Source organism: Clupea harengus, chromosome 12 (assembly GCF_900700415.2).
Source record: "Clupea harengus chromosome 12, Ch_v2.0.2, whole genome shotgun sequence".
Classification (NCBI taxonomy): Eukaryota; Metazoa; Chordata; class Actinopteri; order Clupeiformes; family Clupeidae; genus Clupea; species Clupea harengus.
Genome location: NC_045163.1, coordinates 21,398,325 through 21,421,540, shown reverse-complemented (window position 1 = coordinate 21,421,540; position 23,216 = coordinate 21,398,325). Strand labels below are relative to the sequence as shown.

The 23,216-nt window shown below is 45.7% G+C and overlaps 1 protein-coding gene across 1 annotated transcript in view; it reads left to right on the top strand.

Annotated features, from left to right (window-relative positions):
* The window catches only part of LOC116222780, a 48,475-nt gene that overhangs the window by 4,851 nt on the left and 20,408 nt on the right, over positions 1-23,216 (top strand). Inside the window, exon 2 of the mRNA XM_031577471.2 lies at positions 12,240-12,314. Coding sequence (XP_031433331.1) covers positions 12,240-12,314 — 75 coding nt within the window. The remainder of the gene's footprint in view (positions 1-12,239; positions 12,315-23,216) is intronic.

The following is a 23,216-nucleotide window of genomic DNA, read 5'->3' as shown; positions in this document are numbered from 1 at the left end:
CAACATTACATTTTAATAGCTCAGCTCCAATCAGCGGCATTGTTATGAATGAGAAATAACTCGCCGGTTTACATAACGTTCCCCGCGCGTGACAAGAGGGCAGAAACGTCTCGGTTAATGTGAGGCGACGCAGAGTGTTGTCTGGTCTGCGTCGAGGCTGAGGCTGAGGCAGAGGCTGCATCCCCACACCATATGGCCGGGTGTGAGTCTCTCTCCCCTAGTCTGTAATCATTACACATGCTTAAATGCCATTCCCATGCTCTTAATTTAGCATGACTCTCAGCCAGAGCCAAATATAGGCAATAAACAGCTCCGCTCCCCTGCCAAGTGAGATAAACCTAGCCTGATGAGGCTATTCTGTGCCGGATTTTCATGACAGGCACTCGTGCAGAGTTGTAATTCCTGAAGTGGTTCGAGCAGAAGAAACGGGAGCGGGGGGCGGGAGGGAATTTTTTTACGGCCCCCAGGTGATACCCGGAATGCTGATGTCATGGTTAATTTGCTAATGGAGCCGTTATGGCACGACAAATGACAAGAGCCCCCCCACCTCACCCCCCAAGCACACAATAGCCACTAACAAGACCGCAAAACTAGTGGTGATCGTTTCTGATGAAAGGCTAAACGAACGACAAGAAGAAAGGAAAGAAAGACTTCAGGGAAATGAAAGAAGGGGGAGGGCGTGAGGAGGGGTGCTGCTGTCATAGATCTGAACATCACCTCACCTGACCAGCAAAAATGAGAACAGGGGGGGGGGGAAACCCACATCACATCAAAGCAGCACGAGGAAGTACATGCTCCGGGCCTGGCCTCCACACTGCGTCAAGTTAACACGGGGCAACAGAGCAAAGACAGGACACAGGTGCAGCTGAGCAGAGCTCCAGAAGGCCTTGGTCAGGGGCAGTAAGCGGGCCCCCACGAGGGCAGATAAGGACAGAGTAAGATGGATAAACAAAGACAAGGGGATGAGCGAGAGAGAGAGAGAGAGAGAGAGAGAGAGAGAGAGAGAGAGAATGATGGAGGCAGGATGTGCCATGCTCCTCCTTCAGTCAACACCGCCTGGTTAAGTGATTAGGTTTCCCTGATGAGCGCTGACAAACAAAGGAGAGAGGGAGAGAGAGAGAGAGGGAGAGAGGGAGAGAGAGAGAGAGAGAGGGAGAGAGACAGAGAGAGGGAGAGAGAGAGGGAGAGGGAGAGAGACAGAGAGAGAGAGAGACAGAGTGAGAGAGGGAGAGAGAGAGAGAGAGAGGGAGATAGACAGAGAGAAAGAGAGGGAGAGAGAGAGAGAGAAACTGAAACTAAACAGCCTGCATGGCCCAAAGGCTGGCCAGGTGTGCAGGAATAAACACAGGGGAAACACACAGCACTTCATGGTCATTGTATCCTACCATGTCAGGTCAATGGAGCACAAAAGCCTCCTGCAAGATCAGGTGGAAAGCTACCCTGCGTTTGGCCATGCCCATATAACTCAGTGTGTGAGTAAGGGATGCGTCTGGGCTGCTGTACGTGTATATGTTTGGATGTGACTGTGTGCATGAATGTGCAGTATGGAATTAAGCAGGTCTGTGTGTGTATATATGCATCAACAGTATGCTTCTAAAACTGTGTGTGTGTGTGTGTGTGTGTGTGTGTGTGTGTGTGTGTGTGTGTATATGCATCAACCGTATGCTTCTAAAACTCTGTGTGTGTGTGTGTGTGTATATATGCATCAACAGTATGCTTCTAAAACTGTGTGTGTGTGTGTCTTTGTGTGTGCCTGTATGTGTAACCTGTGTGTGTGTGTGTGTGTGTGTGTGTCTTTGTGTGTGCCTGTATGTGTAACCCATGTGTGTGTGTGTGTGTGTGTGTGTGTGTGTAGGGGGAAACTGAGGGGATGGGTAGATGAATGTGTAACCGTGGCGCCCACCATTGGCCCATAGCGTGACTCAGCTGCCTGTTTCAGCTTCAAACCTCAGCCAGTCAGTGGCTCTGAATTCATTTTAGACATATAAAAGCCTGCACCTGCAGCTCAGGGAGAGCTCTCTCTCTCTCTCTCTCTCTCTACTTTGCCTCCTACACAAGTTCTCTTTCACAGGACTTTCTTTTTTTTTTTTTTTTTTTTGGCTGCACTGCTCTCTCAAACATCTCTGGCAGTAATGAGCACAATAGCCCCATCTCGCCACCCGTCCAACAGAACAAACTTTCCGAGCCGGCTGACCCAGAAGAGGAGGTGAGGCAATCCAACACAACTACTTTCCACTGATGAATACATGAATACTTAATATAAGCGTACTTATTAGTCAGCTAACTGGGTCGTTTTTAGTTGAAAGCGTTTCGGCGCGTCGTTTTTCTGGAGAAATTTAAGACGGAATAATATAACACAAAGACATTTCCTCATGCAATTTACATTAAGGTGCACAGCCAGATGGTACAATATTTTTAGAATCCAAATTTCCATATAGGATAGATTCAGTGGGATGGTTCTCTGGCAACGTCCTGACTAAAAGTAGCCTGGGAATTACCCTGGGTGTTATTTTCTCTCTTTGCACAAGAAAGCACAGCATTCTTGTCTTTGTGTGTGTGACAGTTTCCAATGACCCCTTCCTTTTAAGCAACCCTGTGAAAGATGGATGACTCATCGTCGGTCCTGTTCAATTTGCAAGGGGACTAAACAGACTGGAAAATAAATAAATATATAAATAAATTGAATTGGACGGCGAAGGCAGACAGGCCGACGGACAAACAAGTGCGGTGAGTGCTGTTTGTTGATGGCTCCCTGTCCCTCTGCCAAAAGCATGATAACTCTTCCGAACGGCAGAATGTGGATGAGGTGGGGGGGGGGGGAGGAGAACGAGTGAGAAAGCCAGAGAGAAGGGAGAGATGGAGAGAGAAAGAGAGAGAGAGAGAAGGGAGAGATGGAGAGAGAGAGAGAAGGGATAGATGGAGAGAGAAGAGAGAGAGAGAGAGAGAAGGGAGAGATGGAGAGAGAAGAGAGAAGGGATAGATGGAGAGAGAGAGAGAGAGAGAGAGAGAGAGAGAGAAGAGAGAGAGAGAGAGAAGGGAGAGATGGAGAGAGAGAGAAGGGATAGATGGAGAGAGAGAGAGAGAGAGAGAGAGAGAGAGTAATGGTGAGAGAGCGAGAGAGAGAAGGGCCAGATATTGTTATGTTATGTCTCATGTACAAGTAGACTTGTAGACATCATGCTCGTCAATGGTGGTTTGTCTAGTCAGCTATCGCTAGTAGTAATAGTAGTGCAGGTAATATTGGTAATGGTAACTGGATAGAGAGCCAAAGAGAAGCGAGAAAGTGTGAGTGGAAGACAGTGGAAGAGAGTGAAAGGGACAAGACATTCTTTCTCATTTGTCTCATCTGGATGTGTAGACTCACTCATGCTCAGCAGTGTGGTTTCAGTGCTGTGCATGGATTTTCTCTCCAAATTAAAGGCGCTTCAATATTTGGGATCTCAGGCTGTAGCTTCAAATACACAATCCTTTATCGTTTTTCTTGTCAGTTTTTGATAGTATTTTATGTATTCTCTTACACTTGGCTTTGCTCACAAAAACACCATTAACATTTCTAAAACTTACAAAAGCAGCTATGGGGTACAAAGGAGTCTCCGTGCTGAATTATTGATCATCTGGCTGTTTTCATGCACTTCTCGATAAGAGCAAAGCCATCCGAATGTCCCGTTTGCATTGTGGTCTACGATGCAAAGCATCTGGCCTGGTGCCCTTAGCTGAGGTTGGACCCAAAAGAAAGTTTGATGGAGTGATGCATTGACACGGTGGGAGTGGGAGAAAGAGATGGCGGACGGAGTGATGCATTGACACGGTGGGAGTGGGAGAAAGAGATGGCGGATGAGTGGGACAGATGAAGACAGGAGGAATGAGAGAGAAAAAGAGAGAGGGAACAGAAGAGAATGAGAGAGAAAGAGAGAGAGAGAACAGAAGAGATGGAGAGAGAAAGAGATAGAGGGAACAGAAGAGAATGAGAGAGAAAGAGAGTGAGGGAACAGAAGAGAATAAGAGAGAAAGAGAGAGGGAACAGAAGAGATGGAGAGGTAAAGAGAGAGAGGGAACACAAGAGATGGAGAGAGAGAGGGAGGGCTGGAGAGGGAGAGAGAGAGAGAGAGAGAGAGAGGGAACAGAAGAGATGGAGAGAGAGGAGTGCTCGGAGACACCTCTCATGCTGCTGACCAGCGCCCGCAGCCTGTTGCATCACGCCAGTGCCCTGCTTGTGGCCCTCGCCCTCATTTACGTGCTGCAGAGAGACGGGAAAACGAGGAGGCCTGTGGCTCCCGATCTGTCCTGTCACCAGTCTGTCAAGCCGCCATTATATTTACCTCTCAGTGTAGCGAGACCCACACACCAATTATAATGTCACCTTGTTCGCAGAAAAGGACTAGTCATTTTTCCATCCCATAATGACTTAGTGGGGACTTAACAAGCTAGCACACAAAGACAAGATTTTTGATGCTGTGACACGTACGATACGGTGACTGCTGAAGTCCTTTCTTAGTGATTGTTTTCTTTTTGGACATGGTTCAGGTTGTGTACAGAACACACAAACCAACACAGATAATCCCTCAGGGAATAAAGCCCCTGGCACTAACAACACTCCTTGACTCCCACAGACCCGTCCGTAAGCTTTAGCCCCCGGGAATCTCACTTCGCTCTCTCCTGGGAGGATGGTCATAGCCAGCAGAGAGCCTGGTCCACAAAGCCACATCGCAGCTCTAATCAGCTCTGGAAAACGTCCGCACCATTGATCCACAGTTTTTTCGGGGAAGGGGGGTGGGAAAGGGGTAATTCCATTCCGATTCATTTCCCACCCAGCTCTGTTTACTCTGGGTGTGAATGGTGTTTATCTTGTGCCTGTCAAACAGAGTAATTGGAGGTTTATCTGGGACGCCAAGAAAGGTGCATGGAGACTGTAGTCAATTACAGGAGCACCTTGACACTCAGGGAGTTAGGGGACAAGGGAGATTTATTTACCTCTAAGCGACTCGTTAATGTCGACAACAACTCAAAAGACGCGGGAAAGGGCGCGGGCAAATTACCACGCGTCTATATCTTAACAGTGGTGAGTAAATAAAGATGTGATCTGATGCAGGGCCTGGGTTGCGTAATTGGGTAAGAATTGATGGTTTTCCTTGGGAGAGGGGTCGGAAAAGCTGAGGGAGCCTGTGTTTGTATTTCAAAGTGCTTGGCACAACTCTGATCTGGGTTGAGATGTTCCCTGTGCACGTCCTGTGCTTTTTGCGTGATGGGTTTACAGCACAAATGGGTTTTGGGTCAGCTTTCTATTTGCTGTGTGAGTGGGTCCTAATGTTTGGTGCCAACATGGCGATGACCTAATGGAAAATGGACCTGTTATTGTCTCCTATTGATGATATATATGCCAAAGAGTAGTCAATGCACTGCCTGTCCCGTTCTCGATAATTGCTTTTTTGTGTAGTTGCTTTTTTTATATTCTCATATTCCCTGGTAAGTGCACTAGACCTGTGCTTTTCAATCCCAACACTGGCAACTCACTGCACTAGCAACCCACAACACTGCCCATTTTAGGACTCTCCCAGGTTTTGTTTTTTGCTGAGCACAACTGATTCAGCTAATCAAGGGCTTCATAATTGCTGTATCTCATGGACGCAGTGAGGTGCACTCGAGCAAAGGGAGACCTAAAACAATTTTATTTTGTGGGTCCCCAGGAACGGCACTGCACTAGATGCCGAGACCCACTTCTTTTCAGAAAACTAATGAAATCTGGGCGATTAAAGGAGCTTAGGGTTTTTGCTGAAGTTTTTTTTCAGAGGCTTGGGCCTCTCCACAAATAATTAATGCTCAGTGTAAACAATGCAAAAGAGCCGGAGTGAGTACAGGATAATAGAGGCCTCTGAGTGGCTGCCTGGTTCTACAGCACAAAGCACAGAGAGTGCTGAGTCAGAGAGACTCCAGAGGACACGCTGAGAGTCCCGTCACTGCTTGTCTTTCACTTTTTCCCCTGGCTGTCTTATGTGTTTTCTGTCGTTCAGCGCCGTGGCAACAGCGCCACGGTAACAGCCACCGTGGCAGCATATCTCATGCCGGGATGCTGATGGATGCGCGTGTGCCAAGAGAGAGGCAGATGCAGAGGGCACAGTCACCAATCATGGCCAATGTACCCCCTGCCCCCCCCCCCCCACATACACATCACACAACACTCATAGGAACATCCACACTGATGCCAAATGCCACAAATAAATCTAGTCACATATGTACGCTGATAGAGATACAGTGACCCTTCTGTACAGATTCACACCACCTGTTTGGCTAATAACCCCCACAGTATTTACACAACTCCTTCACTTTTTGCATCCACACACGAGCACCTCAGGTTTTTTTTTTTGTGAGGTTAGTTTTATCGGAGAATCAGTTGACAGAAGGTACAAACAATACAAGAGCTCATTAATGTTCTCCATGTTTTTCTAGTATAGTAAACAACACGTTGACAGATAGAAGAAAAACAAAACTGTAACACACACTTAAAAAAGGAAAAAGAAAGACGAAAGGAAGAAAAATCATAAACAAGATACACCCTGAGCAACCCTGTAAATTGATTTTTTTTTTTTAAGGCTGGAGAAAAAAAATCGCAGCAGCTATATCATAAGGGGAGCAATCTTCCCTTTCTAATTCCAACCATACCCAGCATCCATTGTGATCATTCAGCAACAATAAGCTAATTCTGAGATTAGAAGCCCACTAATAGAAATGGAAGTTTAGGAGTGCCTGACCCCGTTCACGCTTTGATCCTGTGACTTTTATAATTCCATAAAAAAGGTAAAATAATTGAATCCAACTATTGAAAAAAACGAAAAAAAAAATTGAGAAAAAAACAGGAAGGTTGTGAAAGAGATACAAAAGTTGTGGGGGGAAAATCACCTTGATAGCATTAACTCTTCCAATTAAGGAGGTGGGGAGAGACCTCCAGAACTGGATATCTGTCTGCAGTTTCTCCAACAGTAGAGAATAACTGGCTGCAAGCAGAACGCTTTGCAATTTAGTCACTACAATGCCAAGATAAGTACATTTGTCATTCGATATTTTAAAGGGAAAGTGTGAGAGTTCAGAGCAATCAATAGATCCTGCTGGCATAAGTTCGCTTTTATTCCAGTTTGTTTTATAGCCAGAAAAAGTGCTGAAACGTTCTATTGTGTCTATGATCACTGGGGTACGAAAAAGTGGTCTTGTTACATAAATCAGGACATCTTCTGCGTATAAGGATACTTTATGTGATGTAGTTTTAGAGCGAAAGCCATAAATAGTTTCTTCTGATCAAATTGCTTCTGCTCTAAGAGGTTCTATGGCCAAGGCAGAAAGTAAGGGGGACAAAGGACAGCCCTGTTGAGAACAGTTTTGGAGGTTAAATGGAGATGACGGTATGCTACTTGTAAGTATTTGTGCTTTAAGGTTCCTGTACAAAGTTCTAATCCAGGATTATTTAATGCCAAGTTTATGTAGAAAAATAAATAGATATGGGCATTATTTTCAATGATTTTATGGTTTTGGTTTCTTTGATTTCTTCAAGTGTTCTATCAACCCCAAGAGGGTCTTGTTCATTTTGGCTTAATCCTGGCAAATTGCAATCATTTAGAAAGGTTTCCATCTTCATTGGGTCTTTGCTTGCTTTACCAGAATAAAGTGATTCTTAATTTTGTAATGTTATAGCGGTTGTTAATATCTTTATATTGTGAAAGATCTGACCTATCAACTGTATCTCAGTCTAGACTAGAGCGTGAACATTATAATCAGTGTTTGTTTTTAAAAAGGGACAGAAGAAACACCTAACAATGATATCGTAACAGTGTTTATTATCGGACGGCGTGTGTTATCAACAAACGTTCGCGTTGTCATGTGAATCCATTATTAAATTGAAGTTATAGATTGTTAATCCATTTTTAAACTCAGCATTTTGATTGTTTAACAGAATGGTCGATGTTTGACACTGTCCGATAACTGACACAGGTACGTTATACAGTTGGCATAAATCCCAGATGATCAAGAGTTTGAGCAGCCTGGTGAACAAGTCTCTTGTGAACTAAAAACTAAATCCAACTAGCACTCAGGCTGTTAGGCAAAACATTTTCTGACGATTCAAGAAAGTAAAAAAAAAAATAGAAAAGAGAAGAAATAAATCAAATGATGTGCTGAATGTGAAGTTGGCAATGCGATTGCAAAATGCAATGGTCCCAAAAACTAATTGTAATTGATTTATATGATGACTCAATGGGGAGAGATTATAGCTTGCACTCTCAAAAGGCGAGGTATGATTAAAAATGAATTATCCTAACTTACAACATGAATTTATAAACTGGAAAAAGTAGTTGGCTAATTTCAATTGCACAGACTATATGTAACCAGTTACACGAACAAACTGTCCAAGTAGCCTGATCGATCCAGGCGCCCTAATCAGGGGTGTAATATTACCGGTGCCAAAGTGATGTTCCACATACTCATCTGCTTTCAGTCTTGCTGTCTGTAAATCAATGTTCTTCGCCGTTGTAAGAAACTTGCAACGTTGCTTGGCACCAAAAATCCGTATGAAACGCCAGGACGATCCTGGGTGCGCTGCTTCAAGGCAGGTGGGAGGTCAGACAAGGTCAGGACTCTTCTCTAGGTTTGTAGGTGATGATCTTTAGCTGTGCAGCCTTGTGCAGGATGCCCTCCTTCACGGAAGAGAGATCTGTGTGCTCATCGATCACTGGGAGATTATCTAGCGATAGAGCAATTTTTAGTATCTGAGCAACACAATCTCTGGGGTTATGTCCCTTCTCCTCACTCTCTTTGATATTCAGAACTCATAGATTTTGCCCAAATCTGAGCATTTCTCACAAATCTCTGTATGAATAACTTGCAATGCAGTATCTTCACGTTTTCTTTGTTTTGCTGCTATTTCTAATAAAATCTTGAGGAGCTTGCTAAACGGTTGTCTTACACATGCATGATGCAACTGGAAGTCACACATGAGCACCTCTTGTCTGGTGTGTTGAAAGAAGTGGGAGGTGTATACTGTGTTCTCAGCCTGTTATCATACATACTGTACATACAACCACAATGTACATGTGCAAATATACTTCAAACCTCAGAGTTCAGTAAAACTAAAGCATTGGTGTTATCTCTGATAGAGTCCTTGGAAGTTTTTGGGTTGGATCAGGACAATGCGTCCCAGCATCCCCTGTGGGCAAAGGCACACACACACACACACACACACACACACACACAAATACACACACACGCACACATACACTGAGCACACACACACTTTTCAATCATAAACATTTAGACGCTTTAGTGAACACAATGCAGCTAACCTAGCTCAGCCTTTATTTACTACATTTAAAAAGTGGGCATTTCTGAAAAGTGCTTCACGGTCTGCAGGAACCCAGGCCTAAGCCCAGGCTTTGTGTGTGTGTGTGTGTGTGTGCACCACACACACACACACACACACACGCATGCACGCACAAAGACGGGCGCACTTTGATAGACTCCCCCTCCTAATGCGGTGCCGAGTGTTTTCCCCCTCAACCCCCTGTGGTTCACTCTCATCATCTCCACTCACCCTCCACTGAACAATACAGCCTGATGAAGCCTCATATCTTAGCAATACTGACAAGGGGATTTGGAGTGTAATAAGAGTACTGTTGTTCATCTTAATATCGGTGGATGCTTGTGGTTGTGATCTTTTGCGAAAATGACGCAGGTTTAGAGCCCATAGCGATTATAAGGAATCTATTAAAAAACATTCATTTATTTATTGCTATTATATATAAAAAACACTCTATTTACTTTGCATGCTTATCTTGTTTTTAATTGATAAGCAGTAACATTAGTTCATTACAAATGTCACTTTATTTCTCTCTTTTCCTGTCTTGCTTGTGTACTATTCATTTGCACACGACTTCTGCTTCTTGCATCGATACAGTGCAATCGTGAACCCAATAGTGAACTCTGTGCAGAAGTCAACACCAGCTCTCCCAGCCCCTGACTGCACTGACAGCTACATTCCAATTCAGCGTCACCTCGGTAACCAGGTGGCTGACGCTCTAATCAGAGTGGCTGGATCAGGCTGTGTGCGTTGGCTTGTGCCCGGCTGCTTATTTACACAGGGAATCTCTGTCTGCCCACCTGGAGAGAGTGAGAGGACAGGAGATGATAGGGGCAGCAGCAGCGCAGCAGCAGCGCAGCGCCACACGCTGTGTTTGCCTATATGTTTAACTCGGGAAGGCCTATTTGAAATGCAGATTTCGGCCCTGTGCTTGCATCGCTGTTGGGGGATTAAATTGTCAAAAGTATCGATTCTTTTATTTTCAGAGAGAGAGAGAGAAAGCCTGTGCAAGCTTTGCAACCATTGTTTGCACACACACACACACACACGCATGCTTTTAACACACACACCTGTACACACAGATGAATCCTTTCCTTCACACATGCAATAAAAGCACCCACACACTCACATGCACATATTGAATGAATGAGAAAAGCATACACACACATACACACTCACTTACATGCACACACACTTACACACACACACACACACACACACACATACACACTCTCACACACACACAGGTAACAAGGAACAGTGTGGGCCCAAGGGATGTTGAAGTAATGATGAATGACTTGCTTGTCTCCCAGAGAGGGAATTGAGGTGAGGGTCTGAAAGGCCTATAATGAGACTGTTTCCATGCTAGAAATGAGCAGTGTCTTTGTGTGTGTGTGTGTGTGTGTGTACCTGTGTGTGTGTGTGTGTGTAAGTGTGTGTGTGTGTGTGTGTGTGTGTAAGTGTGTGTGTGTGTGTTGTGTGTGTGTAAGTGTGTGTGTGCGTGTAAGTGTGTGCGTACACTGGTGCACATGTTTGCATTTGTAGGTGCGTGGCTGTTGCGAGGGAGGGGGTGGGAGGGACCACGAAACAAATAAATGACCTTTACGCACCCTTTATCCAGCAATGAAACACATGCACAAAAGCCCAGGATGAGGGACAATATGCTCCCTATTAGGCTCCTGCACCCTACCTTGAACTGGAAATTACCTGAACAGTTTACAAATAAAATAATAATGAGCCCCTGCAGTAATTGCAGAAAAAGCCTCCACTTTACAGGGAACCTGAATGAAGGTGATTCCGCCAGGCGCCATAAACTGTGTCAATGCAATAACCAGCAAAGAGATTCCAGTCTATCAATTTTGTTAGCTGTGTTTGTGTATCTTTGATGGGAACAAAAGAAAACAAGGGATAAAAAAGAAGATGCTAATTTACGAGAGTGATGCGCTGTTGATTTTGCAATCACCCTGGTGTTAATGAGGGGCTAATGATAGACCTCTCCCCCACACTCCAGTTCAAAGAGCTGCAGAGGTGGGTCTTAAGCCGCGGAGTGGATATTAACAGCATCTTTCATCAGAGTAAACCCCAACACACACACACACACACACACACACACACGCATGGTGTTGTCACGAGTGAGGCACGTCAGCCAAATCATTAATCCCCTTCTCACATTCCCCATCTGCCGGAGGAGATCTTTAAAAACGAGAAATAAAAATAACAGCTCTTTTAATCCAGCCGGCAAGCACGAGAGGGGTTTGAAGAACCTTAGTGGTGCGCAATTAGGATTCCATTGTGCTGTGCTTCTAAACGAGGATGCACTGATAGCAGTTATTGTGTGTTGTTGTCGTCGTCGCCGTCATTGTTTTTATTTTTTTGAGGCTGTGTTGAGTGTGTGGAAGCGTGTGAAAGCTGTCTGATCAAGGCTCCACGCAGCACAACAACCCCCCCCCCCCACCCTGGCCTGATGTGCTAATGAGAGCATGCTGAGTTGGGTCCTACATACCCACACATACATAAATAATACTTAAATCCCCCAAAGACCAAGTGACTCATGCTTATGTAACTGTCAGTAGAGCACAAAGATCATTCACAAGAATCAGGCCATTACAAAAAAAAAAAAAAATGTGCTGTACGTTTTTTTGTCCTGTTGTTTCAGTGATGCTGATTAGAGATGATTTTATGTACCCAAAACTGTGCTATTTACTTCTCTAAGACGGATAAGCCTTTGTGTTGTGAGTGATGTGTCTGAATATTCTGTTTTAAAAAATTCTGATTAGAGGTGTGATGTCTTCATCAGTCCTGTCATTGTCTAGATGAGGAGCTGTTGTCCTGGGCTCGTGCTGATGAGGTCACTGTGTCCTGGGCTCATGCTGATGAGGTCACTGTGACTTTGTTGTTGCAGGAGGCACTCGTACCGTACAGGGCAGGACATCGAAAACTGTGGCACGTGCAGAGACTGCGCCTGTATCATCTACAGGTAAGACCTCTGTTACGCAGGTGAGACTGAGCCCAGCTCAGACTCATGAGTATGTATTAAGCGATCCTGTTCACAGTGAGTAAATAAGTATGTGATTCAGACGACCTGCAGGTGCAAACCTAACATCACAAACACAAAGCTCATGTTATGGCAAAGCATAAAAATAGATAATATTTTTCTCTTATTCTTATTGATCTCATTTAGACAGGATTTTGACCCTATGAAGAAAGATAAATATATTGTTGAGATGCTTGGGTCACGGTGGGATGAGTGGGATGCACTACACTACACTGCAGAAGTAGTACTCTGGGGGAAAAGGGCCTTGATGTTGTAAAATGAACATCTTTTCATAGCTTCCAGTTGATTTCGGTGAGCAGGCTCTTTAACCAATATAATAAATGAGTCAGCAGGTAAGAGAAGACCCCTACTGAGTCATCATCTAAAACAGAAAATGGAACTTGAGAAAAAGTAAGACTGAGAAGCTGTCTTGAGAGCGAAAGTGACAGAGAGGAGAGAAAAGAGCACTCAAGATCTCGCCTTTCTGACATGAGCCAATCGAGCGTGGGCACCTGCTGTTCTCTGATGCCACACTTATCTTCACACCCCCCCCCCCCCCCCCCCCCCCACCCCACCCTCACTCTTTTTTAAAGGGCTCATGCCTGACCATCAGCAGCATAAAAGGATCTCACTCTCATAAAAACACAAATGAGGCCTGACGGCTTTACGACCTCTGATTATAACACTAAGATCAACAGGGACTGATATGAACAGGATTTGAAGTGAGAGAGAGAGAGAGAGAGAGAGAAACAGAGAGAGAGAGAGAGGAGAAACAGAGAGAGAGAATTAGACGAAGGTGTGGGAGGATGGCCTGCCTTACACGTGCTTGAGGATTTGAATGGTGTCTCAGACCTTGACCAGGTAAATCAGCCACACCGGGTGAAAGGCAGGCGGAGCTGAATAGAGGTGTTTGGGTGCTACAGACGACAGGAGATTGAAATTTCTCCAGTGGGCGGACAGACTCGCTCAGGACTGAGGACGCCGCCTTTGTGCAGCGCGGCTCTATTGAACGGAGCATTGTTCTGGAGTGAAATGGCACGGCGGCTGTTGTCCGCCAGAGCCGGCGCGATTGGCTTTACAAGGTAAACGCTCACGGTGCTGACCACTGGGATGTTAACAACGTCTGGTGGAAAGCTCTCGGCTCGCACGTTCCAGAGTGAAAATGGAAAGGCAAGGGAATTTTTCAGTGACTGTCATGAGCGCTGCTCTTGCTTGCTGTGCCTGCCAGGGGTTGTGTATGAGCAGCATATGGCCGTAGATGCTTATTCTTACTTAACAAACCTCGTGTCTAAGGGCTCAGCACTCGTATGAAACCTTATAGAGTGTGGGAGTCATTTTGTATGCGGCAGATGAGCATTTTTGCAAGTTCGGGGGTTTGGAAAATCGACAAGATAACGCCCGTGGTAGTAAAATAAGTGCTTGAAAGACCCTGCATTTGATTCTGTTAAATAAAATGCATGCGTACGTCGTGTCTGTATAGACTTTAGACCAATTATATCTCTAAAATATGTCTGTTACTATCCTTCTGCTACCAGCAAAAAATAACAGACTACAAGGCAAGTCACTTATCTTATGCGTCACCAATTTCACAAGGTGAGCAGAAGCTAACCATAGCTAGTTTTACCGATCAGAGATTACGATTACAACCACAAACTCAACTTCAGTAAACACATAAATTACTTTAGGATTTGCCACAATCTGTTGAATAAAATAAATCAGATGTTTTAAATGCTAGAGCTGCAATGTTAACTTTCTTATGAAACTGCGGGGTGTGAGTTAAGAGTCTGTAACCATGGATGACACTCTAGCATATTAGTAGCAACATTTACATTTTTACAAGACAACAGTTAGTTACAAAACAGTGACTGATAACTACATTTTAACTCACCGTTCATACCTTATTTTTGCAGATTTCGCGAAAACCCATTCATCTTTCCATAGGATTTTTTTCTTTGGAACTAGGAAGTGTTAAAATGCTAACGCTGAAAACAACAAACTTCCGGTTGACTCCCATACTCTATTCCCACTCCTATCTCCCTGGCTGCCATCTTTTCTTCTCCCATTTGACATCAAGGAGATGGGTGCCACGTTTGAGCTGGGTTCTGCTAAATGGTTTCCCCCTATTTCCAAATAGGTCTTTCCTTGCCACTATCACTACAGACATTTTTTCTTGGAAATGTCACCTTTAGGCATTTCAATTTATGTTACTATGTTAATACGGTGTATTTAATCAGTGCCTATGTTTGTCGCTTGCAAGTAGGTGCAGGAAATAAACAGACGGGAGTCCTGCTGTCTTTCTGCCCTAAAGGACAATGACAGCACCAGAGGCTCACTGTGACCAGCGTGCCAATCAAAAGTCTACTGTGCTCACAATCACTTATAAAGGACAACAATACAAATCACAGAAAGTCTTTGGCAACCGTAGGGGAACAAATACCTTATCATGTCACAGCAGTGGCAAAGAAACCATTACAGAATATTCCTCTAACAATAATCTTAAGCTTTAAAAAAAAAAAAAAAAAAACACAATTACCTGAACGGTTAATGTAAACTTAGAAACCTCCATTCCCTCGCCAGTCTCCAAATTAGTGCTGGGAATGTAGCCAGCTGTTTCCCAAGCTCCGTGGAGTTCCCAACTGTGGGATCCTGGAATTCTGCCCCGTGAGCGTTCAGCGGCGTCGTTGCCGGGTGCACCAGCTGTCTCTGTTGTGCTTAGTGTCTGAGAGGTAGCAAAAGTTCATCTTTGTTGAGAGCGTGTCAGGCTCAGTGCTAGCCTGGGTCCATTAGCGACGAGCAGATGTGTCACGCCAGCGCATCTGTGGCAGGTGATTGCCTGCTGGTTCTGACGGATGCGCTTTCCAAGAGGAGCACTTTACTTTTCCCCAGCAAATTTGTTTGTGTTGATTTTGAAGAAAAGGGAGAGGCCTTTTTTATAGGTGAATTGTGGGTTTTTCTCCTCACCTCATCCGCTGGCCCATTTTCTTGACTTATTTATCATATTTAAGCAGACATTTTGCCAAGAGCTGTAATCAAAAGTTGCAGGTTATTGCAGAAAGTTGTTTCAAGTAGTAGACTGTGAAAAGCAGAAACACATAAAAAAAGAGAGACAGACAGAAGTAGAAAGAGAAAAAAACTTTAAAGTCCCAATGAATTACTCCATAATACACAAAGAATAGAGGATTGTCAGCTGGAAACATTTTCCCAAATACACTAAATCTTTTCCCGAATCCCTATCGTGTCATGTGGTTTGCAGCTTAGAAACAGCTGTGTGGGCTCCTGTAGCTTAATGGTGCTAGCATGGTGCTAGCGACACTAAGGCCACGGGTTCAACACGGAGACAGCCGAAGAAGCCGCTGATAGAATGCATCCTCGTCGCACTCTAAGCCTCTGGCTGAAAGCCTCCGTTAAATATAATACATCCGGTGTGCCGAGACACTTTCTTTAGACATAGTGTACAAGAAAACAAAGGATCCCATTCCTCCTAAGCACGGGTGACGCTCCATTAGCTGTTAGTCAGACTTGTCTCGTCTGGACAGTGTGTTCTAAAAGAGCTGTCTGTTCTACTAGAAAATACTGCGGCGGCAGAGATGGAATCTGGCACGTTGAGATGCTCGAGTGTGCAGCAGCAGAAACGGGGTGCGCTCGCAAAACAAACGGCGGGCACGAAAGCAGAAGTGGTGGAATATCGACCCCCAAGACCTGCAAATGCCTTGAGATTTCATGAACTGCAAGACACGACAACTCATCATTGTTTGCTGGAGAGTTTGCAAACACACCCCGGTCCCAGTGAGGTCAGCGTGTCCCGGACTGAATGGATGAATGTGCATAAGGAGACCTTATAGCAAAATGTATCACGCCATGAGAGATTTTTACTGAACGGAAGTGGGCCATTTCCTGCAGTGATCGTAGATTGCGGTGACTGTGTGTGTGTGTGTGTGTGTGTGTGTGTGTGTGTGTGTGTGTGTGCAGGCTCAGTGATTCAGCAGTCACAGCAGCACGGCATATCCAGGTGGACGTTTGTGAGGCAATGCCTCGATGAGCCAGCGGCACTGTCTCCCTTATGTAAGAGCTTCCCCCTAGTTCAGAGAAAAATTAAATCAATATCAACAGCGTACGTCACTTGAGATATTCATCTACTGCTGGCAAGTGGAAGGTGCGAATAACGTTCCCAGAGGAGAGGAAATAAGAGTATGCTTATGCACACACACACACAAAGACACACACAAAGACACACACACCTACACACACACGCAGAGAAACCCACATACACACCTACCCACTCACACACATGCATACATACACACAAATGCACCTAGACAGCTATATAAGAATCCTATAAACACCTATAAAATACAGCTACATAAACACACACACACACACACACACACACACACAACGGACGGGTAAAAGGACATGCAGAAAAAGCTTGAAGAGTTGAACCTCCTCTTTCTCCTCTTTAAATGTATCAGAAATATTTGCACTGAAACCAATCAATTAGAAACTACAGTAACAACACCGACAAAAAAAACAGATTTGACAGTTTACAGTAGGCTGAATAAGGCAGCCAGGCACCAGGGATTACTGCCGGATGGGAATCCTCATCGTGCGGTTGTAAATGTCAAAAAACACATGAAAAAAAAACATATATATGGGGGAGTGTGAAACTCTGGCAAAAAAGCCAGAGGAAGTAAGGCCTGCCAGGTTCCTGCTGAGATCAGAGAAAGAAGGAGAGGCAGAGAGTGAGAGAGAGGGAAGCAGAGAGAGAGAGAGAGAGAGAGAGAGAGAGAGAGAGAGAGAGAGAGAGAGAGAGAGAGAGAGAAAAGCATGTAAGGGGAGGGCTGTAGGCAGGAAGACAAAGAAAGGAATCCTTGCAAAAACCAAATGCCTCTCCATCTGTGGACAAAATCAAAAAGTAAACCTAGGCTTTGAGGCGGGGGAGGAGGGGGGTGTTAGCGAATGCGGAGGGGTGCGGTGCTGTGAATAGCGCGGCGAGATGGGGGACAGATAAGCGCCGAGATTAGGGCCGATATTTTGTCCTCCTGTCCTCTTGGAAGGCGGCGTAAATATTAATGCCAGTGTGCCGGGCGACGTTGTTTCCAGTCACGGCGTCGCCCAGCCAACACAACAAGCCGTCATGTGCATCGCCCAGCCAACACAACGAGCTGTCATGTGCGTCTGCCTGCGTCTCGCCGCAGACTCAGCCCTGCGCCTGACAGCAGGATTTACGGAGGAAAGGAAGACCTGTTTCCAGCTCTTTGAAGCTTAGGTGAAGCTGGCACACGGCAGGGCAAAACAGACGGAGAGGGAGAGGGAGAGAGAGAGTAGGAGAGAGAGTGAGAGGGAGAGAGAGTGAGAGAGAGAGGGATAGGGAGAGAGACAGAGAGTAGGAGAGAGAGGGAGAGGGAGAGAGAGTAGGAGAGAGAGTTAGAGAGAGAGGGAGAGGGAGAGAGTAGGAGAGAGAGTGAGAGGGAGAGCAGGAGAGAGAGTGGGAGAGAGAGAGTAGGAGAGAGAGGGAGAGAGAGAGTAGGAGAGAGTGGGAGAGAGAGATAGCAGGGACATGAAAATAAGAGGACAAAGGAGCAAGAAGATAAGACAGGGAGCGGAGGAGTCACGAAGGAGTAGAAAAAGGTGAAAGAGAAGCTGGCGAAAGAGAAAGGGGAGAGCCCAGGGCTCCTGGGTGTAGGTTCTGTTCGCTCCACTTCGCCCCGTGTGCTTTATGGTCGTTTCTTTCAATTAAGTAATGGCCGTTCGGAGAGACTCCTCTGGATTTGGCAGTGCTCAGGCCACGGGAATAATAAAATGATAAAGCCTAGTCTATTAACCCCGGCAGCCGCACACTCATGGCCCTGTGGCAGTCTGGCCCTCAGAGTTTACTCCTTGCCTCGGCCCGAGCCCATGCACACACACAAACACACACACCCACACACACACACACACACACACACACACACACACACACACACACACACACACACACACTCGGTCCGAGCCCTCTCCTCCAGTCTTTGCACTGCTTTACAGCTCAGGAGACTCTCCGAGCGTTGGCATTGAGAGTGAGTCTGTGGTTTGTTCTCGTTTCGGCTCGTTGCTTCCAGCGTGGGTTGGGGGTGTTATTGTTCTGCTGTCCAGCATCCGTGGGCCGGCTTCCCTGCATATTAATCAGCGGCGGAGAGACAGGCAGAAATGTTAATCAATGAACGCAACAGTCAAGGAGAGGATATATTTGTACGGACAGGAGGGCACTCTCCCAAGAAAACTCCATTTCCTATGAGGTCCGGGCGAGGGGCTGCCTCATCAGATCATTATTCGGTGGAGACGACGAGGGAGCCGAGGCACGCGGGCCGCCGGGAAAGCCCATTGGCATTGCCCAGCTTGCCCATCCCCAGAGCCACCCTGAGTATGTGAGGAGTGTGTGACTTGAGTGCAGTGTTTTTAACCTTGTCCTCCTTCACGGTCAGATGGTTGATGCCCACTCCCCCCCCCCCTTCCACCCACTCCCCCCTCTCCAAGATGGCCACACTTCACGGCCTGAATCGAAATGTGTCATTTTGCAAGGAAGCCCACATCTTCCTTAATGCCCTTTGGGTATTGCCCTCTACACTCCCCTCCTGGTCAGAAGGCTGCTCCCTCCCTATTAATTATACAAGCAAATATAAATGCTTGGGGAATCGGAGATCCAACTCGATGCTTCAGTGCTGATTGCCCTCCCCCCTCATCATTTAGCGGTTTGTCTCTACTGCACTCAAGAGGAGATGTGTTTCTCATATGTTAGGAGATGGCATTTTTCGAGAAAAAAAAAGCCATTTGAGGACGGCAGCTGAACTGTGAGCAATGACATGGGAAGGACGTGTGGAAAAAAAAAGATGGAATAAAAAACAACAGATAGCCAAAAGGTGTCATACCGAGGGAGATTCCTGCCTATGTCCCCCCCTTTTTTTCTGCCAGCGTTCATGCTGTTTCCCCTCCGCTCCACCAAAAATGATGACTCAGCGAGTTAGCAGGATGGCCAGCCATAGGGGCGGCCATGGGGTTAGGACCCCAGAGGATACACCCTTCTCCCCCGTGTGCCATAATGTCTGTCTATCTATCTGTCTGTCCCTCCTTCTTCTTCTTTCTTTCTCTCTCTCCTCATGTCCTCCGTCTATCGCTCGCGCTCTCCCTGTCGGTGCAGAACATTTAAATATTCATCCGCATCAATTATTCATCAGCTGTTAAAAGATTTAAAAAAGTAATAATAGAGGTAAGGGCATGAGAAAAAAAAGAGAAAAACCTGCACATGTACCCGCTCGCTCTCAGGGCTCATCTGAGGTAGGTACGAGGACTCAGGCTCGGAGACGGAGAGATAGAGAGAGCAAGACTTACGGAAGAGTTTCTTTCTTTCCTCGGAGTTTGTTTTCAAAGAGAGTGTGGGAAGACTTCAAGATAGAGATAGAAACAGTTTGAGTGTGTGTGTGTGTCTGTGTGTGTGTGTGTTTGTATCTGTGAGTAGGAGACAGAAGGAGAGAGATAGTGAAAGCTAGAGATGGAGTAACGCATAGGGAGAATGAGTGAGGGGTGAATGGCAAGAGAGAGAGAGAGAAGAGCAAAACAGTCGAAGAGATGCGAAACCTCTAGGATGAAGAGTTGATAAATCGGTTATCTTTTTTTCTTTTCTTGTTTTACTCTTAGAACATGTGCTGGGGCTTGTCTCCTTGTCTGTTTTTCCAGAGAGGGATTTGTCGGATCCATGTGGCCTGACCTTTCTCTAAGCACCCTGTCAGAAGGAGCCGGGGCCGTGCTTTACGGGGAGCCGCCAGAGGTGGGAAGGCAGCCTCGCCTCGCTAAAGGCCAGCGGGCCGTGCGTCCAGCTCATCCGGTAATTCATCCGGAGATAGAGAGAGAGACAGAGAGAGAGGGAGAGGGGGAGAAATAAAGAGTAGTTGTAGAAGTAAAGCAGAGCTTCCGGAGATAGAGCGAGAGACAGAGAGAGAGAATGTGAGAGAGGAGAGGGAGAAAGAAAGAGTAGTTGTAGAAGGAAAGCAGAGCCCCCCCCCCCCCGGAGAAAAAAGCACTGGGCTCCAACTAACTCTGGCAGCTGAAGAACAACTGTGTGCCATGGGGAGATGGGGAAATAATGGGCTTCGGTAGGAGCACCGACATTCAATTCAACCCCTCTCTAGAATGCAACTACATAGCAGCAGTTTCTGTGCGTACCTTTATGCAGCATACGTCCACATTCATGCCTGTTAAGGACACTGCTCTCAAGCAGAGAGTACAGAAGATGGAGCAGTGGATAATTTAAATCATTTATATATCGCCCCTTTAAAAATAGTTAATGGGCTTATTACCTGAGGTCCTTAATTAAGGTTAAGTATTGATGGCCTCTGGATCTCTTTTATTCATTCCTGAAAATAATTATGGAATATATTTTCTGTCTGTTTACTGAGCAAGTGTCAGTAAAACGTTGACATCAGAGCAGTGGGTCAAAGGGCACGGTCTTGATTGTGTGGTACGGTGTGTGTGTGTGTGTGTGTGTGTGTGTGTGTGTGTGTGTGTGTGTGTGTGTGGCAGCCCCGGTTCTGGCTTTGCTGGAGGGCTACAACTTTGCAGAGATGTCGATAAGGTACGTCAAGACATTCATATTCCCATGAATGTTCTGGAGAATCGAGTAAGGTTAAATGAAGAGAATAATAATGTCTTCTGCAATTCACTGGCAACTGAGAAAGAAATTAAATTCAGCAAAAGTCTGAGAAAGAAATTGAATAGAGTCTAATGTCTATGGTATTCACCATCCTGAAATCTGAGCTCTATAAAGAGGGTTAGTGGGTTTTTGTTCTTCCCTCTTTTTCAAATATCCAAATGTCAGCAGCAGCTTGTAGGCCCCTTTTTATGAGAAGCACAAACATGTCTGATACGCGGCCTGTGGTCTGCAGTCACTGTGACGTTGCCATGACTTCACCGCGGAGCATCACGCAGTCTTGAGATAAGCTCCGATCTGTGCGTGCCCCTCGGAGACCGAGATAGGCTGCTGAAGAACAGAGACGGGAAGAAAGTCATCCCGAGCTTTTAAATATATATTATAATTCCGCACGGCTGCAGAACTGTTCTGTCACGATATACTGCTCTTCCTCATTTAAACCCCCCAGTGCCAAAGGGCAATCAGGATTCCCTGATAAGCAGTTTGCAATGCATGCAAAGAGCACAGGAAGTGATCACGCTCGTTCTCGTCCTGACCTGCCCGTGCCCTGTGTTTACCCCCCCATTCACTTTAAGAGCCTCAGAGCTCTGCAGCAAAGAGAGGCATCAAGAGAGAGAGCCGCATGTTCTGCCTGGGGCCCTTCAGGAGCGCCGGCCTGCTCTGTCATAACAATTAGGAGCCTCTGAGAGCAGAGATTGATCAGCTGGAGGTGTTTTTTGTCCCCCTGTGCAAGGGGCCCGTCATTTGGCTCCAAATGGTGAATTCTTATTACCCTAGACAATAAGCCCAGACGCATTGAAGATAGAAAAAAACCCCACACCTCACCTTTGATCGCACCGTCTCCGCCCAGCGTCTACATTTCGCCGTCTTGACTTCAAAGACTCAGACTCAGTCTTGAAACAGTTTGCTTAAAAAGCGGGCCGTAAATTGCAGAGTTTAACTTCGTCTGGACACCGTCCTCATTTTTCCTGTTTAAAAAAAGCACTTAATGATGATTTCCTGTGTGTCGAATAACAAAGGGGTGGAAACAAGAGAGAGAGCTGCATGGCTGTCGATAACACCCACCATTCTGAGATGTCTTTGGGGGTGCGGGGGGTGCGAGAGAGAGAGAGAGAGATGGGGAGGAAAAAGCCTCAGAAAGACTGACAAAGCTCTTTGCCTCTCTTCCCTGCAACGAGAGCCACTAATCATTCTCTCCTTGCTCAGAGTCAGCACCCCTTTGTGCTCTTTGAGCCTTTTAGTGCTTTGCCGCTAAAAGTGATGCGGATTGTAATATTGCTCATATCACAGGCATTGAGCTCACTGCAGTGCTTCACTGTATCCTCAGTCATCGCCGCCGGAGTCAGACCTTTCGTTATGCCATTAGTCACAAACAAAACAGGTACAAACACGAGGGATTGTTACGATATATACTTGTTTTTATGACTGGCTGCTATCGACATTCTCGCAAATAGTTGTTCGGCTCATATACCCAATCACAGAAACTGGATTGAGACAGCTCGGGGTGGCGAGTGATTAGCGGTTTTATTGTCAGGCAAGTGCGTTAATGGCTCTTTCGGGCTTGTTCCAAGTGTTTAATTTGTACACGCTAACAGTCAACGCAGTTAAATCTGATACCCCCTGGGTGTAGTGAACAACATGTTTCCCCGCCATGGTGTACCCTCGTGGGTTGGCCCGCGATAAACACTCCAGATTGACGAGAGATGTCCCAGCGCTTTTTCCTGCTGCTGGTGACAGTGTGAAAACAGGAAACATTTCCCAGAATGATAATAGTTGTATGTATCTTAAGCCTGGAGCACATTACAGGATTTTTCAAATCTTAATCGATTAAAAAAAAAAAAACGTGTGAGGGCCACAGACATAACAACAGATTTAAGCCATTTTGAATATTTGAATCATAGGAACGCACACAGTAGCTGATTCATGTCATGACGCAGGACCCTACGCTTAGCTTTTATAGTAAACGACTTCAGATTTGTGATTCCAGGCCTTGGGAACTCACAGAAACTTTCGTGATCAAATGTGACTTGAGAGCAACACAAACATAGAGGTGGACCATTGTCGTCAGCTGGTTGCACTTATGTGTGCTATGTTTTGTACCGGAAAATAAAAAAATTAAAAAAATGTGGATGAAGTCATGGCTGAGAAGATGGAATCGACATGCCCTT